Genomic DNA, 19,482 nt, shown 5'->3' on the forward strand with positions numbered 1-19,482 from the left:
ACCCAGTAGCATTGTACTCGCATTTTTATTGTTTTACACTGGCCAAACCATGAAAACACTGAATATCACACGTCAAAAGTTATCGGAAACCACACTTTTTTAGTTCTCTCTCAGCAGACCTTGCAAACAGGTCTAGGGGTCCAGGCGATGTTTTCCTTAATACTGGAGTTTGTTTATGTTATTCGTCAAAGAGAGAAATTTGATACGAAGGCGGAGCTTACTCTCCGTATCAACGAGTAGTGTGATGCACATCGAACGATCAACTCGTTCGGCTTTATATCGCGTATTTTCGGTTTCGTTTTTAGTCTCATTCTTTTTCTATACATTCAAGTTCAACCATGAACGATGTCTATTATATTTGGTTTTGTTATTTGTGTATTTCATGGTGTTACGAGTGTAAAATTGTGAGCATAACTTGGATTGAAACCACTCAATCACAGTATATGTGTGAATTCGTATACCGAGAGAATTATTTTTGAATACGACTTCGTCTCAACGAAACATACATACTTATGCAAAAATTACTCTCTCGGCATACGAATTCACACGAATACTGTAATTTCATGGTTTTAATCCAAGTGATGCAAATAACTATTGTCTAGAACCGACTATGTGTTTGAATGCCACTGTCTAAGAGGTCGTTCATAAATTACGTAACTCAAAAATTAGGATCTCCTCGTCACGGAAAATGTATGGAGGGATTCTTTTGAAAAACAGCCTACAGAAATCGGACGCATTTTCTATTGGAATTTTTTATATGTGCCTAGAAAGGACTTCGACCCTAGAAGCCAAAACCACTTTCTTACAAAAATTGCTCCAGTTACACGAGCCGTACAGGGTCGTGTGGGGTGTCATTAGAAAGGTAATCACATGTACTATTGAGCCGAATAGGGTCTTATTGGGTTTAAAATTCATCCACACTGAAATATGTGCAGATAAAGTTTTTAACCGAAGACGTACACTGTTCTTACTGAAATTTCTCGAGGTACACAAAATGTACATGGTCGTGTGGGGTATCATTTGAAAGGTAATTTTATGAGCTTTTGAGCCAAATAGAGTTTTATGTGCTCACCTTTGACCAGCCACACAAACTTCGAAGAATTTTTTTGAAAGTGGTTTTGGCTTCTAGGGTCGAAGTCCTTTCTAGGCACATATAAAAAATTCCAATAGAAAATGCGTCCGATTTCGGTAGGCTGTTTTTCAAAAGAATCCCTCATGATGATGTCAAAAAAATGTATGGATGCCTTATACTTTCCTAATCCCACTAGCTGCGTTACGTAATTTATGAACGATCCTTTATCAGCGTAAAATATCCATTCAAAACGGAATTTGTATGGCCGTATGGAGCATACAGCTACAAGAAAGCCCTTTACAAAAAGAAAATTTCAATAAAATTTTCTGCAAATTAAAAACTTGTAAATTCCGCTCCAACCGAGACTCCAACGTATAGAAATGTAATTTATTGAATGTTTAATGCATTTCTAACTGCAATAAAACCAGAGACGACAAAATATTGTCTCGTTTTTTATATTCGTAAGCAAAATAAATAAAACGAACGATTGTGTAGTATAAAACATGTTTAATACTAGTGGAGTACCCCCGGCTCTGCTCGGGATTACTATATTGATAAAATATTACACAAAAACACTTTCACGCATCAAAAACATTTCGCATTAAAAATAAATTTGACGCGTCAAATAACGCACGAAAGTGAAAAATTATCGCGCGTTCGTGCTAACTTTTCGTCAGAATTCCAAATTTCAAATTTCTAGAACTTTTCGTCTGGCTGCACTTTAAAAGACAAGCAAAAAAAAAACAACCATCGAAGAAACAAACATTAAACTTTATATTACAGACGAGACAATGAGGACGACAAGCGAGTACGCGACGCGAAGCATAACTATGCCATTTTACCCATTCATATTTTCTTTTTATTCGTTCGCATTATGCATACCATACATATAAATAATAATGTCATCCGCACATCACAATGGGAAATATCGTTTTCGTTATAAATTTATTTGCTCAAATTGTAAAATATGGAATCTCTTTGAAAATGCAATATATTTTTCAATATATTTTCCATATACAAGCTTAGCCCTGCTGCGGCTGTGTGTCGCTGCAAAGCTAGAAGATATTACACTACTATAACTAAACCCATCTCGTGAAATATTGATCACATCGCGGTGTGCAATATGTTTCAAAGCCAGCCAAACTAAAGACTTAAGGTATAGCTAGGGAATTGCGGTAAAGAACGTCGGTTGGTTTAAGGTAATATTTTCGAATTTGTACAAAATGTTTTATGTTTATCGTTTCATATGTACTTCAGGTCTCATTTCGTTTACTTACGTTTACTTTACTTTAGAATTTGATTATTTTTTTGTTGTTGCTTTGCTTAGGCCAGAGGCTATTGAATTGAGAAAATTTGCGAAAAAGTTTTCTCAAACAGAGTTTCTGGAACACGTAAATACAGAGTTTGTATGTTTTTCGAATTTTGGTGATAAGACTATTCATTTAAACAAAGACAATACAATGCACCACTGAAATATTCATTCATGCAGCAAGTTGGGAAAAATGTTTTGATTGCACAGTATTGCAGACAAAGTTTCATAGACAATCAGTTCCGAAAATAAATTTGTTTCAAAGTATTTTCTGTTGTTAAGAGTTAGAAACATTACTCATAAGTTCAGTTCTCAGCAATTAAACATAAGGTCACATGGAAGCCTTGGCGAAAATTCATCGGAATTTGCTAAATTTTTTTGTTCTTTTGTTACCAAAAGTTCCTAACCCGACAATTCCTTATCGCCATGCGATCACATAAAATCTATTACTTCTTTTGTTTAGTGTTAATGTCAAATCTTTTACTTCACTTGTTTAACCTCTATGTAGTCAGCTTAAGTCACTTACGAAATCAGCTGGCACCCACGGTTCAGTGGATATTTTCCATATAAATTACACAGAAAATTCTATTCTAAGTTCGTGGAGGCGCTAAGTGCCTCTGCCTTCGTGATCAACTCAGAGGTGTCTTAGCCTGTTCTTTCAGAACCTAGGTTTAAAACACATTTTGCTATAGTACAGGACATTAACCACAGCATATTGCTTACTCGTTCTAAATGCAATTTGAATTAATCAAAAAAGACCCTGATGAAAGGTGTGTAGGAGGATGTCAGTATATTGAACATTTCTAAAAAAAAACATTTTTTGGGACAAAATTTTTTCTTTTTTTTAATATGAAACACCTACGCCTATACATTTACAATGGTAATCGCTACAACCCCATATCAACCATTAACTTTTACTCTGCGGGATAACAAAGTCATGTAAATTTTATGACATAATTTTTATGTTAATTACAGTTAATTAGATGATTTTTTTTCCTATATGTGTCACGTTGGAAGTTTTATGGTGCAAGGTTAATATCCTATCGATTTTTACAAAAAAAAACACTTAACCTCTTCCGTTTGCAATTAAATTCGCATACATTCGTTCATTGCATTACAATTGTCGTAAATATGCAGTTATGATGTGAAAACGTTTTTACGCCACTAGTTACGAGCAGTGGATGTAAAAGATCAATGATTTTCAAGGATATGTTGACAGTTTCACTTTCGGATCTATTACTTCATTTGTTGACGAATTAGTCCAGAGCTTGTCGTTTATTTCCGAATTCTTTATCGATAGCAGATGCCGTTCAAAAGTTCAAGTATCATTTCTTTGGTTTTTCATGCGGAGCAAAGAAAATGTAGCGAAAAAAACTGTGGTACCGTCAAGTGTTTTGTGTATGACCAGGATAAGTTAACCAGGAAGGAGCTGCTTATTTGACGAGTGACCTAAGTTCATAGGTAGGACATTGATTTTGGTGTGAAACAAATCCTTAAACGATTTTAACTGTATTTGGGCACCTTCTATGAATCCATGCACTTAACGTATGCATTATGAATTTTGTCTATTAGTATGTTGTCTATGCCTATTCCGCAATTCGAGGAGGCTTATCTTTTCATATACCTGTTGATAGCATAATAGGGATGTGCGATGGATAAACGATCGAGACTGGCATAGTCCACAATAGTACATTACTATGCAAGGGAAGTAAAGTGATATCTCGTATCCAGATGAGAAAAAGTATCCGAGGGCGGCAGCCCGAGGTACTTTTACTCATCGTGATACGAGATATAACTTTATTTTCCGTGTGTAGTACGACGTTTTACTATGCGAGTGATGTAAAGGTTATTGCCTATACATGTAACAGCCTTATTACATGCACCAGCATAGTAAAAAATTGTTATCGTCCCTAGATGTCAAAAATCGATTTTAGAAATTTTAAAAATTTCATTTACAACTTGCGGTAAATCATAGAAGCTAAAATTTCGAGTTTTCGGCCTCTCAACTATTTCGACCTCTACCAAAAAACTTCTTTGAGATTTTTGCTGGCTTTATCAGTGGTATTCTACTGAAGCTCTCTAAAGTTCGCCGACTATGAAAAATTGAGTGGAAATTCGTAAATTAATCAGTAAAATGATTCAATTCTTGCTCAAGTGGGCTTAAATTCTTGGAAATGTTGTAGGCTATCGAGAACAGAAAAGTTTTTGAAAATCATCTGAGAAACGTTTGTGTCGTTTGGCCTAAAATTAGGGCAAAATGGCTCAATTAAGAAAATCGAATTTTTGAAAAAGTATCTTCGATTTTAAATTGTTTGATCGAAAAGTGACCACAGATATTAACTTCAATTAAATGAATCAAAAATAATGTTTTTCGTGCATATTTCAAAAATTCGATTTTCTCATTTGAGGCATTTTGCCCCGATTTTAGGCCAAACAAACACTCACGGCACAAATGTTTCTCAGATGATTTTCAAAAACGTTTCTGTTCTGGATAGCCTACAACATTCCCAAGAGTGTAAGCCCACTTGAGCAAAAATTGAATCGCTTTCCTGATGAATTTACGAATTTTCAAGTTCAACATCCACAATTTTTCATGGACGGCAAAGTTCACGAAGAAGACTTTTCCAACAACTTCTTCCAGATTTTATTTGTTTCTGTTGCATTGGACTCCAATTAGTAGAATATGAGTGATAAAGCCAGCAAAAATCTCAAAGAAGTTTTTTGGTAGAGGTCGAAATAGGTGGGAGGCCGAAAACTCGAAATTTTAGCTTCTATGATTTGTCGCAAGTTGCAAATAAAATTTTTAAAATTTTTAAAATCGATTTTTGACATCTAGGGACTATAACAATTTTTGGTGGACTACGCCAGTCTCGATCCTCGAACACAAGCCGAGCTGTCCAGGCTAAAAAAGCACTTCGGTTGTTGTATGAATAAATGAATATAATTTAAGAAAGTCCTTAATTTCAAATAAATTACTACGGACAGCACTTCGAACCCCGAATGCTCAGCTCATAGGTCTGAACCTGACTACAGGCCACCTAAATGTTAAGGTGTAATTAAATTTGGATGATCTAGCCATTAAAACTGCGCAAAATGCTGTCTTCAGACGACCCACCTACAATGTATGCTGTGTACTTTGTATAGTAATGATAGTAATTCAATTTAGTAATGGGTAAAAGGGAATGTGTAACGGATGTGTAAGTACGTATATAAATAATGTATTCCATAGCAGATGAACTATGGCTATTGAAACCTTTTCTTATTTTCCTTCAATTTAATACCATCCAAAAAAAGAAAGAATCCAAATTCCATTTACATTTCCTTCGTTTTCCTACTTCAGACGCCAATGAGATTATTATAAATTTCCGAAAATATTTATTTTATTTTCGGTTTGATATGCTTGCGTAGCAAAGACGCGAAAAGACTCGGGATGTGTATACTTGTCAGTTGTTGGCCGATTATTATTCAAAACATATTCATTTGCGCAAAGCAAATTTTTTTTTCCATATTTCTTTTGAGCATTAAAATTTTTTATTCATTTATTCCGATGGATGAAAAGAATTGTCGCACTCTTCGAAAAATGTGTACACACAATTGCGACCCACATCATCCTGTGTGCGACGCGCTCTCCCATTCCCCAATACGGAAAGCATACCGAAACATAAAGTGAAATGAATAATATTGCTAATAAGTTTTCTCATAATCCGGACTTCTATTTTCCCTTCCGACAAATGAATGTTATATTTCTGTGCTAACAGTTCGAGTGAAAGTGTGTATAGACTATATATATACACTGTGCTGTACATCGCATAACTTATGCCTTCTTAGGACTAATTTTATTATTTAAGTATTATGTCGTGGGTATATATAGAGAGGTGGCTATTCGATGGTATATTAGGTGCTATTTGCTTTTCGTTTATAGCACGCCAAGTTACGCAGTAAGTGCAAGCCAAAACACAAGACTGTATAACTTACAATAATACACATGTTGTTTGTATATATATGAAAAGGGACCCATGTATATCCAACCATAATTCTTTCCGAATAAACACCAGAATTTTTTCCACGTCAAAAACGATTTATCCACCATAAAATCGTTGATAGTATTATCGTAACGTTACAACTCTGTAAACTACGAAGCATATGGAAAAGCCTGAATTTCCTTCCTATTCGCCACGCATCACTCATACACACTGAGAAAAATATGATTCCTATAGAGTTTCCAACCAAAACTCCCTCGCTTTACCTGAGTTATTTAAAGATTTTCAGCGGAAGAACACATTCACATTCACATATCAGTGTTCCATTATGCCATGCCGTTCCAGCGTGTCTCATCCAGAACCGGAAAATTTTTCTTTCTCCGAGTGTACACATTAACCTATAAAACTCAAACAATGTGGGCGGTTGTATGGTTATAACCTTCGTTATTGTTTCATTTTTTTTTTCTTTCCTTTTCGCATTTGTTGATGCTGTTAGTAAAATGGTTTGTGTGTAGTATGGAGTAACTAATTTCTTGCGTTTCATGTTGAACAAGACAATGTACAAGTCATATAATGTGTATGGCAGCAAACTTTTCGCAAATTCACACTCCACGTATCGGATACGTATTGTGTGTGAGTGTGGATGTGTATGTGTGTGTATGCTGTTTTTTGTGAGAATAGAAGGGATCTATTAAAAACATGTATCACATGTATCATAATAGAATAAATGACGTGAAACACGTTATAGTATTTCTATGGGAAATTAATGGAGTATAATGTATTTATGAGAGTATTGAGTATCCTTCACACAATGAATGAAGTATGCATTGGGTCAATCAATTATGAACACTAATTACAGAACATAAATGTTCGCTAAGATAAGGTTGCTAGTGGTATGTTCTTTTGTGCATAAGTATGTGTGTGTAACTGGATGGTACTTAAACTTAAGGTCTTAAAGGTGTTGCGGTTGGAATTCCCTTTGAATATGACCTAAGAAAAATCTTTGTAATTCTATTAAGAATCGCTATAAAATCATAAAGTCTGTTACTTCGTTTGTTTAAATTATCAACGAAAGTCTCAGGATTAAAAATCTTTTACTTCATTTGCATTAAAAAGAAATTTTATTTTTGTCATTACTGTTAGATTTCAGATGACTAGCCCTTTTTTAGTACATTTGCTAACCTGAGTGTCCCACAGCCCTGGAAGGCGTAAGACAATTTAACAAATTTATTCTACAGTGTTTTAAGCTGTATACTTGAAATGTCTCCCGTGAGCGGATGTCCTTCTATAATAATCGAATAATTAGAAGTCTAACAACGCAAATACAAAAGTTATTGAAAAAATTCGGAAGTGCCAGTTCAAAGTTATTTATGGAAGTGTCGTAGACCATTGAATTCAAGGCTGGAAACTTTGGGAAGGTGACGCAGATACAGATATGCTGGTGACACACCACAGTTGATGATAAAATGGCGGATTTCATACAAAAGTTAACCTACTCTGATGATTCTCGTCGCCGTGATGATATGGTGAATTTTTTGTATATGAGGTGGTGTGTTTCCGCGTATCTAATAAAATGGCGATCTGCGTGACCTCCCCAAAGTTTCCAGCCTTGCATTGAATTAAAAATGCTCATAACAGTATTTCTAGTACGAGGAAAGGACAATCAAGTAGCTTAAGTTTGTTTCAGCTGATTTTCAGCTGGTTCATTTATACAAACAAAACTGGTTATGAGTGGTCGAACCGAATAAAGTTAAACATTAACATGCAGAGCCAGTTTTGTTTGTATTAGTTAATCAGCTGAAAATCAGCAAATTTTGGCAGAAAGTTGATTGACCTTTCCTGCAAACTTAGTACGACAGTTGGAAATAGTTATTTATGTAATGTGATGTATATGTGTGAGTGTTTTCTCGCACGCGATGTTCGTTTGTCTTACGAGCAACGCGAGTACTTAGTACGACAGTTGGGAATAGTTATTTATGTAACGTGATGTATATGTGTGAGTGTTTTCTCGCACGCGATGTTCGTTTGTCTTACGAGCAACGCGAGTAAGACAAGAACATCAAAGTGCGAGAAAACACTCACACATATATACATCCAGTTACATACAACGTTTTATGCATGCGATGTTTCTCGTTTCAGTGCGAGAAAAGTTTTCTCGCACGCGATGAGAAACATCGTGTTGCATAAATGTTATTAAAAGCTTTCTTCTGTGCCTCTGGATAAAACGTGCTCCATCTATCTGCCATATTCCACCACTGCACATTTTTTTTTAATGATCATTTGGGGTAAACTGTTATTGTTCGTAAAATTCGTGAGTACTGCGATTTCGTACAATTTCGTCAAAATGCTGAAAACACACGAGCAATTTTGCGTTGATGGGATCGCCAATTATGCTGCGTTTTCCATTGTTTGACCTGTGGTGAATATCTGACTACAATGGAAAAAGCAGCATAATTGTCTATCCCATCAAGGCAAAATTGCTCGTGTGTTTTCGGCCTAAAATATATGGTAAAAATTTCAAAAGTTCATTTCAAAAATTACCGTATTCACGAACCTTACGAAGCATAATGGTTTACTCCCATTGTTCCAAACGACTAATTTTCACAACTTTATCAATTTTCTACATTTTCCATATTTTCAAAAAAAAAAAAAAATATCTTAAAAACGGTGCCTGCTCAAAACCGATAAAAGCTTGCCCGTAACCACATCATTATTCATAGCCTTAACATAGAAAATATTTGGTGGCTTTTGCATTTCTTTTGTTAAGACAGGAGTTGTGATTTCCGTTGTGAAAAGAGTACAGGCTTACATGAATTAAAATTTGGAGACTTTTTGACGTCTGACGTACGAATGTTAATGCTAGGAGCAGTGCCATGTCATAACTTTTGAATAGTATCTTGAAACAACAAAAGAATCTAGAGCTCCTACTACCAGAACCAGTACCTTCACATTTGAATAAACTTTGCGCGACACAAATTGGGAATCAATGAATTTGAAGTTGTCACATAAAAGCTTCAGATGTTAATTATTCCCGTAGTGCATTAAATGCAACAGTTAATAGTAAATGACATCCTGTTTCGAAGCTTTTAAGTTCTTCCTTTAGGAAGACTGTGGAGTATGAAGTAATTTTGAGTATTTAGAAATCGACTTACAGTCATATGAAGATACGGAAGAAATGATGATGACTGGGAAATCCTCAAAATTTTCTTAGATCTAGAAATGGGAAGATGGTGGAGCAAATAGAAGTGATGAATATTACGAAGCCAAGTAACCGTCACCTTAACGTCTGTGAGCTAGAACTAGTACATTTAGGAGAACTTGTATTAACTTCATTTGTTTCAAGATACCATTCAAAAGTTATGACATGGCACTGCTCCTAGCATTAACATTCGTACGTCAGAAGTCAAAAAGTCTCCAAATTTTAATTCATGTGTGCCTGTACTCTTTTCACAATGGAAATCACAACTCCTGTCTTAACAAAAGAAATGGAAAAGCCTCCAAATATTCTATATCACAATAGTGATGTGGTCACGGGCAAGCTTTTATCGGTTTTGAGCAGGCACCGTTTTTAAGATAAAATTTTGCGATTTTTTTTTTTGGAAAAATATGGAAAATGTAGAAAATTGATAAAGTTTTGAAGCATTTTATTAAACTTAGCATTTACCCAAGACGTCATTCGATTTATCTAAATTCGCTGAAACCATTTTCACGTATTTTCAAACGGCATCTATTTTTTTGTCAGCAAATTTATTCTTTTAGTAGCAAAATTATTTATTTCATCAGCAAATTTAATCTTTTTTATCAGCAAATTTAGTGTTTTGTATCAGCAAAATTAGTCTTATTTTCAGCAAACTTATTAGTACTCGAACAGCATATTTATTGCTTTCTGAGCAGCAATATTACTGACTTTAAGCAGCAAAACTAATTCTTTTGCAGCAAATCCCTGGCAGCAAATTTATTACTTTGTAGTCAGCAAATTTATTGTTTTGTAATATGCACTTTTAATGCCTTCGAACAGCAAAATTAATACCTCGAAGTTATTGCTTTTTGTCAGCAAATTTATTAGTGTTTCAATTGCAAATTTATTTTTTTATAAGTAGGAAAATTACTATCTTCAATCAGCATATGTCCCGCAGTAGGACATATAAAATTATATCACTAACACCACTAACACGAAAACGTCAACTCAACAAGCGACGAAAAGTAGAACTTTCCGTTGCCTTTATTGCGAAAAACGTTGTACACAACTCGGTGATAGATCTTTTAGGCACACGATGTGTATTGTCACGCTCGACCTGCGGTATCGAGTGACAATCTACACACCTAGTGCCTAAAAAAGCATTTATCCCTCGATTTGAATGGGGCTTCGTAATTTCGCTATGCGTAATTTCTAGGATGCACACCTTTCATAATAATTTCACTTTAACTAAGTTTACGGATCGCTCGGCGTGTTAAAACGCTCTTTATGGGCAATGGATTACACAGACTAATTTTTAGACGATGCGAGAGAAAAAAAATTAACTCCTAAGTTACCGACACCGTTCCGGCGCCCGGCTCGCATTGCGGCCCTCCGCTTCGCTCCGCTTCGTTCCGGCGTGTTAAAACGCTTTTTAAGTGCAATGAAAATTGGTATCCATTTCGTAAAAAGAAATGAATTGTCCGTGTAGTGTCAATAACTATTTACGTTGACGTAAGACGTGAAATAGTAATTTCTGCAGCTAGTTGCGAAAAGTGGTAGTTTGTGTCACTAGATGTAATGTTATCAAACGTCCGAAGCGAGCGAAGCATGTGACAAAAACTACCACTTTCACAACGTGTTGCATACAACGTTTTCTGCAACCAGCTGCGAAAAATGAACTTTTTAAAATTGTTACACTGCGATTATATATCTCAATAGCCGAATGGTTAGAGGTGTTGCTCGATAAGCATTGGGTTTTGGTGTCCATTTCACCACTAGTGACGAAAAGCATATATGAAAATCCATTTCACCAAAAATAGAAAAAAAATAGCTAAAATAAACAATTAATTTTGCTTATGACAAGAAATAAATCTGCTGACAAAAGTAGAATAAATTTGCTGTTGCAAATCAATAGAATTGCTGTTAAAAAATAGCTAAACTAAACAATTAATTTTGCTGATGACGAATAAATAAATTTGTTGACAAAAGTATTAACTTTGCTGATAGAAATAAATAAATTTGCTGCTAAAAAATAGCTAAAAAAATATTTAATTTTGCAGATTGCAAAAAAATAAATGTGCTGACAAAATAAGATTAAATTTGCTGCTTCAAAAAAATAAATTTGCAGACGAAGAATTAAATTTGGTCACAATAGCAATAAATTTGCTGAACTAAAAGAATAAATTTGCTGATAAAAAGAATAATTTTGCTGACAAAAAAAGATTTCCCATTTTCAAACATGAAAATTCGACAAAATCAATGAATCAAGAGAATGTTTCCAAAAAATATGCTCTGCATCCTGATGCCTCACATCTTTCCATCATCAGAATGAAATGCCAGTGATGAATCTCCACAATTTTTTTTTTTGTTTTTTTACATGCCTAAAGCTCTGAAACTCATTTTTTAATTTCTACCCAACTGAAGGACGAAAACGCTGACTCCGATCCATGGGGAAAATCGTGCAATACGTAACTTCGAAAATTATGTTAATCTAATTTCGGCCAATTGCATTATTGCACTGCACACATTATGTCACAATTCATATTGCATGATGTGTATCATGATATTGGATGCGAATATGAAATTCATGAAATTCATATTCGCATGCAAAATGTGGTAAATGTATGGTATACATGAGTACAACCACAACAACAACAAAACGAGAAAAAATATTTTCAATTTACCTATTCAGTACTACAGCCGTGGGCCTACGTTCTACAGTATTTAAATTCGGTTTTGTTGGCGGCGATGATGTTACAACGGCTGAAACGGATTCCAACCCTCGAGATAATTTTAGCATTTCGGCTCCGAACTGATGTAGTGCAGTCATCGTTGATGGAGTGGGTTCTGGAATGCTGAAGCAAATATTTATTAAATTATGTTTTAGCTCACACATATGCCGTTGGCAGAGTGATTCAAAATTCAACCGCACGCCTCACACGAGAGAAGAAAGAACGAAAAGAATAAAATGTTCCCGCAGCAAACAATAAAATATATTTTTTTTAAATCAAAAGAATCATTCAATTGAATTAAACATTGAACAAGTGAAAATGGTTGTACATACTCGTGTGTGTGCTCGGTGTCTGAATATTTTATTTACAATTCTTTGGAAACGCGTGTTCATTATTCATTCATGCAAATCAGACCATATACGGAACAAACAGAATGAAGAAAACATTTCTCCAGTTCTAAGATGATAAATAAACGTGTGAGAAATTGAAGAAATTTACCTTGAGTCTGGCAGCCAGAGTTCATGTGTATCGAGAGTAGACAGTTCGGTATCTGTCGATGTGGCTGAGTGAGCATGACTCGGTGTTGACGGAAGACTAGTTTTCAGTAGACGCCGCCATGTACATCTACGTTCTGAAAATGAAACGAGAGAAAACTTCAACTGATAACATTACGATTAGAGCCATTCGAACAGTTTGCGATTGAACATTCAAGCTGGCAACTACAACAAGCTCTGAAAAGGTAAGTTTGCCAACAATTATAGGTCGTGTCCGTCTGACAATGCAGAAATATACTCCTTTATAATCGGCAAGAAACCGATTAGAATCTACTTCTTCTTCTGATTTAATACCAAATCTACTACTTCCATAGTCTTACTACATTTTTTACTATTTAATCTCTAAAAGTCTGATGTTCATTTTTATCGTTGTTATCGAAAACAGATGACAAGTCGTTTCTAATCGTACACCGCTTATAGTGTTGAATCGTATTATGTTTGGGCTTGGGATTTTGAAAAAGCGACGAAGAATACATGCAATGAGGGTCAAATGTTGTTTACTATGCAAAATCTCCGTTCACTTCCTATCCATTGAATTGTGCATATTCTTTCCATTTGCTTTCATTTGCTATTCTCGCACGGAAAGATGTTACTTGTGGTATTCTCAATATTGGAACTTGGGAGGTGTGGTAAAACAGGTAAAGTAGGAAAATGTGTTTCTCGCCAATAGGTACTGTGATATAAGCCCGACTTTCTTAAAAATTAAATGTCTCATTAGTGAATTATGAGAAAAATGAAGTTTCATGTGATGCCGACGGTTTCTGTTTTAAGTTACAAAAAACAACTTGAATTTAACGTAGCTATATTTGATTGAATGAAATTTCATATTTCTTATAATTCACTATTGTGACATGTCCCCATCCAGCATTTAACTACTCCTAAAAAGGTCCAAGATAGCTCAATCGGTAGATCAATGATATAATATCCAATATGTCCCGAGCTCAACTAACGTGGTCGAAAGTATTCAAAGGATTTTGGCTTTTTTTAAAATCTTATCTAATCCTAAAGATCTTTTCAAAATTACCGTGCAAATCAGAGTCACGTTTTTCCATACAATTAGCGATGATTAAAAGCAACATACCTATAGCAGGAGCTTGACCGAGCCATCCACTTGACCAGCCACTATTCTGCTGTTGATTGCCACCCAAATTTTGCTGCTGCCGCGCTAGCAATCGTACAGTTAAGCAATAGGTAATTAACATAACACCAAGCGGTATGTAAAAGCACACAATGGATCCGACAAGCTTGTAAACCGGGTCTGGTATTTGACATATTCCATTCACAAGGACCGAAGCGTGATCCTGTAAGAAACGAATTTTTCATTTTTGTAAAATTGAAAATTAAACGAATTTTAGGGGAGTGTTCATGGTTGGCGGTTTCAAGTTTAATACTAATTTTATCAGGACATGCGATACAGGTGTATGATCATTATACAATCTCTGGAAGCGAAGGTCTACATTTCGGGCCGGGTCGTTTTGTGCCAAAATTCTTTGTATGACAGAGTGGAAGCAATACCCCATGCATTAATTCCGAGTCTTTCAAATTAAGAATCAGCTTGATTCATCAGAAATTCGAACCGGAAATTGAGGGGCCAGGTTGCTTGCAGTGTATAAAATTGTAGAAATACAGTAACCCGGTGTTTCTGCTTTTAAAAATTCCAAGCTGCCCTTAAATGTTCACTTATTTTCTAATTATTTCTGTTAGTATACTGCCAACATTGCGTTGGTTTCTATAATATATGGACACTTCGAAGAAATGTTAAAATGATCGAAGTTTTCAAATGGAATCAGTGTCGGGATTAAGAGAAGAAAATAACTTTAAAGAAAATTGTCACCTGTATGAGGTGATTCACAAATTGCGTCACGCAGAATTACCGAACATTCGACACTTCCACTATAATGACACGCCAGTGAAAGCAGCGTTTTTGTAAAATAATTGGGTCGTTGTGCGCACGAACAATAATTTCGCTATTCGAAATAATTTTGAACTAAAAATACAAATTTAATTTTCATTCCATTCCGGTCATTCTGCCTCTTCTATTATACAGATTTAATGCTTAAAATATCAAAGTTTTTTTTTTCTCGGAGAAAGACCTACCTCCCCAAAGTAATGTAATTATTTCTAGCAGAAAGTGGAGAAAATAATTAAATATTTCAACAAAGAAAGCTAAAAAAAACTGTCTGTGGCAAATAATAATAGAGGAAAAAGTTTTACCCGGGGAGAATGAAATGCCCATGCTATCAAAGCCAAAAACTATTTTCTAAAAATAAAAAAAATTTATTCACTCATGATGTTGATTAAGTTCTTGCGGTTTATTCAACTAATTAAACATTATAAGATACACATTCAATTTACGAACGTAGAGAACTTAATATAATCTCAACTACCGCGTTTATTTATAATATAAAGTTTAGTGATTCTCTGTGCCCCTATAGGAGCACAGGAAAATTGGAGCTTGGTATTGGTATAGGAAAAGTCATTGAGTATTTGTTTCTTCACTTTCACGCGTTATTTGCGGAGCGAGTTTTTTTCTCACTTTCATATACGTTTTTCGTAGCTTCTTTGAATCGTTAAAATTGCGAATTGAAGCTACGCAGGCTAATTTTTCCTTTTTTGACTTATTCTTTTTGTTAACGTTTGCTTTAATGTTTTTTTTATGTAATAATTAGAGAAAGGAAACTGTGACCTTTATATTTTTTTTCTTGAAATAAATGGATAATAATAATAATATACGTTATTTGACGCATTATTTTTTCATACGTTATTTGCCGCATGATTCTTTTACTTTCATACGTAATTTAACTCTTGATTTTTGTAAAACTTTCACGCGTAATTTGACGCATGAATTTTTTTTACTTCCACGCTTTATTTACCGTGTGAATAACTTTCTAATAGTGCAGTAGTGAACACTCGCTTTCAAAGAGCAAAGATGATAAAGAAAAAGGAAAGGATTGATGCACAAAGACTTTACGCGCAAAATGAAGAATTTGCAGCAAAAATGACTGCTGAGTTAGACGATGTAAACAACCAATACGAAACATTGGACGAATTGAACAGCAAAATAGTAGAAACGATAATGGGTTTCATGGAATTAAAATGCAAATCCGTCCAAATGAAAGAGTCGAAAATCAGTAGAGAAACTCTTGATCTGATCGCAAGCCGAGTACAGTTGATAAAAGACGGAAAAAGAGATTCGGTAGAATACCAGGACTTGACAAAAATTATCAACAAAGCGGTGAAATCAGATCTAAGAAAATATAATGTCCAACTGGCTCAAAACACAATTGAAGCTAATTGCAACATGAAGGTCCTACGGTCAAAAATGACGAACGCAAAGAAAGAAATCTTCAAATTACGAGACAAAACAGGAACAATTCAAACGGATCGAAATGCGATATTAAATATCGCAAAGGAATTTTACGAAGATTTATTCTCATCAGTTCGACCAGATCCGACGTATACCAACAAAGATAGACCAATAATAAGAAATGTAGGATCGGAAGATATGCCTGACATAACTATTGATGAAGTACAGGCTGCAGTAGCCGAAATGAAGAACAAAAAGTCTCCCGGTGAAGATGGTGTTCCAGTGGAAGCCATTAAATTAGGTGGCGACTCATTATTGGGTGCAATAACGACTTTGTTTAATCAATGTCTTCAATGGGAAGAAGTACCAGAAGCATGGGAAAATGCAGTGATAACATTGCTGCATAAAAAAGGAGACATAACAAAGTTGGAAAACTATCGACCCATAAGTCTCTTATCAACACTCTACAAGTTGTTCGTGAAAATAGTTACGAAGAGGAACACCAAGAAGCTCGACTTCTACCAACCTGTTGAACAAGCTGCATTTAGATCAGGATTCAGCACAAACGACCACTTACATGTGATGAGAACGCTAATTGAGAAATGCAATGAATACAAGATTGCTGTGGTCTTGATATTCATAGACTTTGAAAAAGCTTTTGATTCAGTGGAAACTTGGTCGATATTGGACTCATTAGACGAGTGCAGAGTAGACTCAAGATACTCCAACACAATTCGATACGTCTATAAAAACGCTACGTCGTGTATAAAACTTCATAAAAGCACTGAAAAATTCAGAATTGGCAGAGGTGTACGACAGGGTGACACCATATCACCTAAGTTATTCACATCGATTCTTGAGAGTGTTTTTAAGAAATTAGACTGGAGTGAAATGGGTATCAGAGTGAAATGGGTATCAACATAAATGGAGAGTACCTGAGTAATCTCCGTTTCCCTGATAGCAGCTGATCTAGATCAGGCGCAAATTATGTTGCAACAGCTGAATGAGGAGTCAAACAAAGTCGGCCTCAAAATGAATTTGTCGAAAACGAAAATCATGACAAACATTGACGACGACAGAGACATTAAAATCGGTGATACTGTCATTGAACGAGTCGACAGTTATGTGTACCTAGGTCACAAATTGAAGTTGGGTCTGGACAACCAAACTGCAGAAATAAAACGTAGAATTGGTCTTGCATGGGCGGCGTTCGGAAAACTCAGGCTAATTTTCAAAAGCAAAATGAATAATAGTCTGAAACGTAAAGTGTTCGATACGTGTGTCCTTCCTGTGCTCACATATGGAGCGGAAACGTTAACGTTAACAAAAGCTTCCGAAAATAAATTAAGAGTGCCACAAAGAGCTGTGGAACGAAGTATGCTTGGAATTACGCTCAGAGATAGAATGACAAATCAATGGATTCGACAACAAACAAAAGTCGTTGATGTCATGGAAAGAATAGCATCTTTAAAGTGGAGCTGGGCGGGACATATTGCAAGAAGGACGGACGAACGTTGGACCAAAAAGATCATGAACTGGAGACCACCTAAAACACGACCTAGAGGTAGACCACCAGAGAGATGGAGTAATGATATAAAGAGAATTGCAGGCGCAAATTGGGAACAAGTGGCAACTAATCGTTCGGAATGGAAAAGAATTGGGGAGGCCTACGTCCAGCAGTGGACAGAAACAGGCTGAAAAAGAAGAAGAAGAAGTGCAGTATTTGACGTGTGATTTTTTCTATTGTATTTGACTGGTCAATTTTTCAAATTTTCATGGGTTATTTGACGCGTGAATCTTTTGCATGTTCACGTCATGATTTCATTGTTGCATTATTTAAACAAAGAAAAATTTTCTTAATGAGCAAAGTTTCGACGCGTGAAAATATTCTTTAGACGAAAATATTTCAAAATTTTCACAACATAGTAATCCCGAGCAAAGCCGGTCGTACTCCTGTATTATGTATAAATACGTGCATTAAATTAGTTCTATGTACTGTTAAGTGTATTCGATCTATTTTACAAATACATATACCCTATGGGCTTACGGAAAATGTTCGCCGTGTAGTATATGAAAGGTAGAAATTAGCATGCATACAAACCGAAAATAATTATAATGAAAAGGACTCACCTTTGAATACATTAAACAAAGCGGCAAACTCATTGCAATCGATAACAGCCAAACGAATATTATTTTAACGGTCACTCGTTTCCTCGTTTTATTCCGACCGAAGCGCATTGGATAGCGTAGTGACAAATATCTATCAATCGATATGGTACACAGATGCATAATACTAGCTGCGTGGAGAAATTGTAATGAGAAAACTAATTATTTCAAATTTGTCAATTTCATTTCATTTTAATATATAGTTTGCGACACATTTATAACCACTTAATCCGACTATAACTATTATTATCAGCAACAAATTGTTTAACCCCTGCCTGCAAAGTTCAGGTGTTTCACTGTTTGCTTGACTAAGGTTCAACTGGGGTTGATTGTTGCTATTGCTACAAAATCAATTTTCCGAAGAAAAGTGGTGCACTTTGGAGATATAAGAAAACTATCTTTTGTTTAGAGAAGTTATTTGAGTCAAACTTGTTGAACGTGTCATATTTCTCTTTTCTATTTGATGTGAGTTTAATGCCCCAGGCGAATAGCAAATTCGATTTGAGGATTAGGGATCATGAATTTTAGATTATCGAGTGAAAGTTTGTTGAAGTAGCGAAGACACTTGGACGTTTAAATAATAAACCGGAATGGATTATATTAAACTGAAGAAAACGAATGACCTGTTGAAGTTTGTATCGCAAGTAGTGTCGACACAGGTCTTTCAGTGATTGATACATTTCAGGCAGGGCTAAATTTTACAAGTTGAAACGCTATCCAAAATCACGAATTGAATAATGACAGAATTCTGAATTTTGGGTATCGGTTACTTTGCAGAACCGGCCACCACCAAAAAGTACCACTTTATCAATCTCTATTTCTATATTTCTCTTATATATCATTTCTTCATGAGTTTAGCAAAATGAAATAATGAAGCATGAAAAATAACATTTTTTTGATACTGTCCTGTGAACATTTTCTTCGCGTATAAATTAAGATTGGCTCACCTAGTTTGTGTATATTACGTAGGTGGAAGCACGGGGTTTCAGGGGGTTTCGAACATTTAGTTTTTTCATGTTGCAGATATTGCAGTGTCAAATTCTGTCCAAGATGTGACATATTTGCAAGATATTGGCCTTTTTCACAAAGTATAATCAGCGTAACCTTCGTAAAAAGAATCTTGAATCTGACAAGAGCACGTGTGCCAACGTGTAAAAAACAAATGTTCAAAACCCCCTGCTGAA

General features: G+C 35.3%; 1 protein-coding gene across 1 annotated transcript in view; it reads right to left on the reverse strand.

The window, feature by feature from the left end:
- Window positions 1-19,482, reverse strand: part of LOC119076462 (D(2)-like dopamine receptor) — a 104,023-nt gene that overhangs the window by 5,232 nt on the left and 79,309 nt on the right. Inside the window, exons 4-7 of the mRNA XM_037183229.1 lie at window positions 18,263-18,429; window positions 13,907-14,126; window positions 12,770-12,902; window positions 12,224-12,394 (exon numbers count right to left, since the gene is read on the reverse strand). Coding sequence (XP_037039124.1) covers window positions 12,224-12,394; window positions 12,770-12,902; window positions 13,907-14,126; window positions 18,263-18,429 — 691 coding nt within the window. The remainder of the gene's footprint in view (window positions 1-12,223; window positions 12,395-12,769; window positions 12,903-13,906; window positions 14,127-18,262; window positions 18,430-19,482) is intronic.

Source organism: Bradysia coprophila, unplaced genomic scaffold, assembly GCF_014529535.1.
Source record: "Bradysia coprophila strain Holo2 unplaced genomic scaffold, BU_Bcop_v1 contig_232, whole genome shotgun sequence".
In the NCBI taxonomy this organism is placed as follows: Eukaryota; Metazoa; Arthropoda; class Insecta; order Diptera; family Sciaridae; genus Bradysia; species Bradysia coprophila.